We start from the raw sequence: 3,198 nt of genomic DNA on the forward strand, positions 1-3,198 counted from the left end.
TCTCACTATGTCACCCTTGGTAGAGTGCTGTGGCATCACAGCTCACAGCAACCTCAAACTCTTGGGCTTAAGCAATTCTCTTGCCTCAGTCTCCCAAGTAGCTGGGACTACAGGCACACGCCACAACGCCCAGCCATTTTATTTTTCCTCGTTGTAGTTGTCGTTGTTTGGCAGGCCCAGGCTGGATTCAAACCTGCCAACTCTGATGTATGTGGCTGGCGCACTAGCCACTTTAGCTACAGGCGCTGAGCCCCCAAATAGATTTAAAAGGAAGCTTATTCCAACCCCCCCCCCCAAGGAGTACCTACTCCTGCATGTCAATGTAGCCTCAATTCTGGTCTTGAATCTGTCCTTTGTCTCTTTTGCCCCATGGAGCCCAGACCAGGGACCAGCACCCCTGAGTTGGCTGCCCCTTTTTCCTCCCCCTCAGCATGCCCCTCTATGTAGCCCTGTGTCCACCTCCTACAGCTCAGCTATCTTGTTGCTTTTGGCTCTGCTTCACCACCTGTTAGGTAGCCTGGAGGTGGGACCCCTGGAGAGCACCGGAAGGAAGGATGTCACAGATTGTTCTCCACAGGTAATGAGGAGATTCGACACTAACCTGGGAAATTTAGGTGTTTTTGGTTTTTTTTTTTAATGTTGTAAGTTTGAAAAGATGAAAAAAAAGTAACATTCAATTACCGGGTCACAGTCTAGGACAAAAAGGGGTTTAATAGGATTTTTCTCCTCTGCCCTGCATCCTGGCTAGTGCCTGTTTCTCTGCACTGTCCCATCCTTCCCCCAAGGGAAATGGGTTTCTTTTTGTAGGACATTGGGTACCCAACTTATTATTGGCACTCCAGAAACAAAGCTCACAGCACCATTGGCAGGCAGGAGGCAGTGTCTTATACACCCAGGAGTAAAATGATGTGTCACCTCAACACTGGGTGCTTAGAATAGACACCTCAGGTCTACCCCCATTGCTACAGCACCACCTTATTCAGCTAAGGTCACCAGGCAACATGAGGGCTCTAAGAACAGGCCTGTGCATTTTCCATAATGGTTTTCCAAATGAAAGTATTCCCAACCAAAGCAATTGCTCTAATATGCCCACAAAAGCTAAAATAAAGGAATGGATAATAAGGACACATGTTTAACTCAAAGAGTATTAAATGAAATATTGTAATGATAGCTTATTATTTAATAAAAATCAGGGGTCTCCGATAGCATTATCTGTAAGATGTGATGTGCACACCTCATACTATTGGTTACGTACTAGGGAAGGCAGAATACACAGAGCCCACCAGAGCCCACCTTCAACCAAAGCCTAACACACATGAATCCTAGTGTATTCATTTTAATTCATACAAAAAGTTACAAAATAGTCCCTGCCCAGAATTCTTGTTATGGAAATGAAAACCCTGGAGTGAAGTGGTTTTATAAATGTATTGGACTGGAACACAAAGTATAGCTGCTTTGGGGCTGCAAACACGTGCGGACCTCGGAGCAGCTCCAGCCCAAGTAGTCTGAGCCAGTCCGAAGAGCAGCACTCTCCCTGAGCCCTGGGTCGCCCAGGCTGGCCCTGGTCACACCTGGCTTTCCCCTCCACGGAGCTGCGGCGGTGCAAGCTGCTCAGTACCCTCCACCTTTCCTCTCTATGGTGGGCAAGCGATACTGTTTCAGGGCAGGTTTCATGTCCTTCTGCGGATCTGTCTGTTAAAGAGAAATGACAGACGTTCAGTGGAGGCCTAGGCTGGAGCCCAGGAGCAGTGCCCTCCGAGAAGCCAGTTATATGCGCTACCTTCTTGTTTGCACCAACACACTTCAAGGGCCTCAACACTGGGACTTTTCCATTTATTCCAGATCCAAACACTGACTGCAGTGTGGGGCTGGAGTAAGATGACAGTTTGGACATTCCTGAAAGCTTTAGTTTGGGCAGTTCCATTATGTAGGCCGGTTCTTGTCTCTTGGGATGGTCCTCCTCTTGCTTTAGGGACTGTTTCTTGAAACAGAACAAAGGTCAGTTGGAAATAAAATGCCTTCTATTTTAAGAAAAATAGGAAAAACAAAGGAGGCTCTTTTGTACTACTTTTGCCTAATAAAATTTCTTGAACATGAGTGTGAACTCATAGTGACTAGAAAACATCCAGCACATCTCAGACACCCAAGAGTGAGGTGGCTGCTTGCTGGAGTCCCACGGAGAGAGACGAAACCTTGCACTTCAGCCTCCCTCATGGGGATCTGTCCTCACTGATCTTACTTGTTCCCATCACTGACTGTGTACGTGCTTGTTTAACCCTCAGTGCAGCCACCCAGCAGTAGCTGGGGAGGGGGAGAACAGCTTGACTGGCTGAGACACAGGGGTGAGTGCAGAGTCTGATGCTTCCTGCCCTAACTACAAGGCTTTGTGCCCAAATCTGCCCACTGCCTGCGCCAGTATGGCTTGTGAGCTAAAAATGGTTTTTACGTGTTTTTGTAGTTACAAAAAAAAAGTTTATGGTATGTGAAAATTATGTGAAATCCAACTTTCAGTGTCCAAAGTTTTATTGGATCACAGCCCCACCACCGGTTCACATATTGCCTACCGCTGCATTCACATTACAATGAAGAGAGATGGGTAGTTTCAACAAACACCTCAAAGCCCACAAAGCCTAAAATATTTCCTGTCTGGCCCTTATAGACAAGTTTTCTGACCTCTCATATGACTGAGTGGGGACTTTGGTACAAACTGGCAGGAAATAACACCAGACAAACATTTGAAGGGGACGCTTCGTACAAGAGGGAAGGGTGGCAGCACAAGGACAGGGTTGGAAGGTCATGTGTGTACCCCAGGCAAGGGGAGGATGCAGGAAGTGAGAAGGCAAACTCACAGGGCTCTCTGAGGGACAACACCAGGAAGAGTGATGGCTGGGGGCTAAAGGGATTTGCCAGCACCCTCAAAGGGAAGGCTATGAAAGCCATACGGGAAGCTCGGCGCCTGTGGCTCAAGTGGCTAAGGCACCAGCCACGTACACCTAAGGTGGTGGTTTCGAATCCAGCCTGGGCCTGGCAAACAACAATGACGGCTGCAACCAAAAAAAATAGCTGGGTGTTGTAGCGGGCGCCTGTAGTCCCAGCTACTTGGGAGGCTGAGGCAAGAGACTCACTTGAGCCCAGGAGTTGAGGTTGCTGAGCTGTGATGCCATGGCACTCTACCCTGGGGGAGAGCTTGAGGCTCTG

The 3,198-nt window shown here is 48.2% G+C and overlaps 1 protein-coding gene across 2 annotated transcripts in view; it reads right to left on the minus strand.

The window, feature by feature from the left end:
• Positions 1–1,392: 1,392 nt before the first annotated feature.
• Positions 1,393–3,198, minus strand: part of MOK (MOK protein kinase) — a 75,987-nt gene continuing 74,181 nt past the window's right edge. For both annotated transcript variants that reach the window (XM_012811069.2, XM_023518867.1), the window contains 2 exons: positions 1,781–1,981; positions 1,393–1,692 (listed from right to left, as the gene is read on the minus strand). In XM_012811069.2, the coding sequence (XP_012666523.1) occupies positions 1,612–1,692; positions 1,781–1,981 (282 nt within the window). In that variant the 3' untranslated portion in view covers positions 1,393–1,611. The remainder of the gene's footprint in view (positions 1,693–1,780; positions 1,982–3,198) is intronic.

This window comes from Otolemur garnettii, unplaced genomic scaffold (assembly GCF_000181295.1).
Source record: "Otolemur garnettii isolate 467f Iridium unplaced genomic scaffold, OtoGar3 scaffold00149, whole genome shotgun sequence".
In the NCBI taxonomy this organism is placed as follows: Eukaryota; Metazoa; Chordata; class Mammalia; order Primates; family Galagidae; genus Otolemur; species Otolemur garnettii.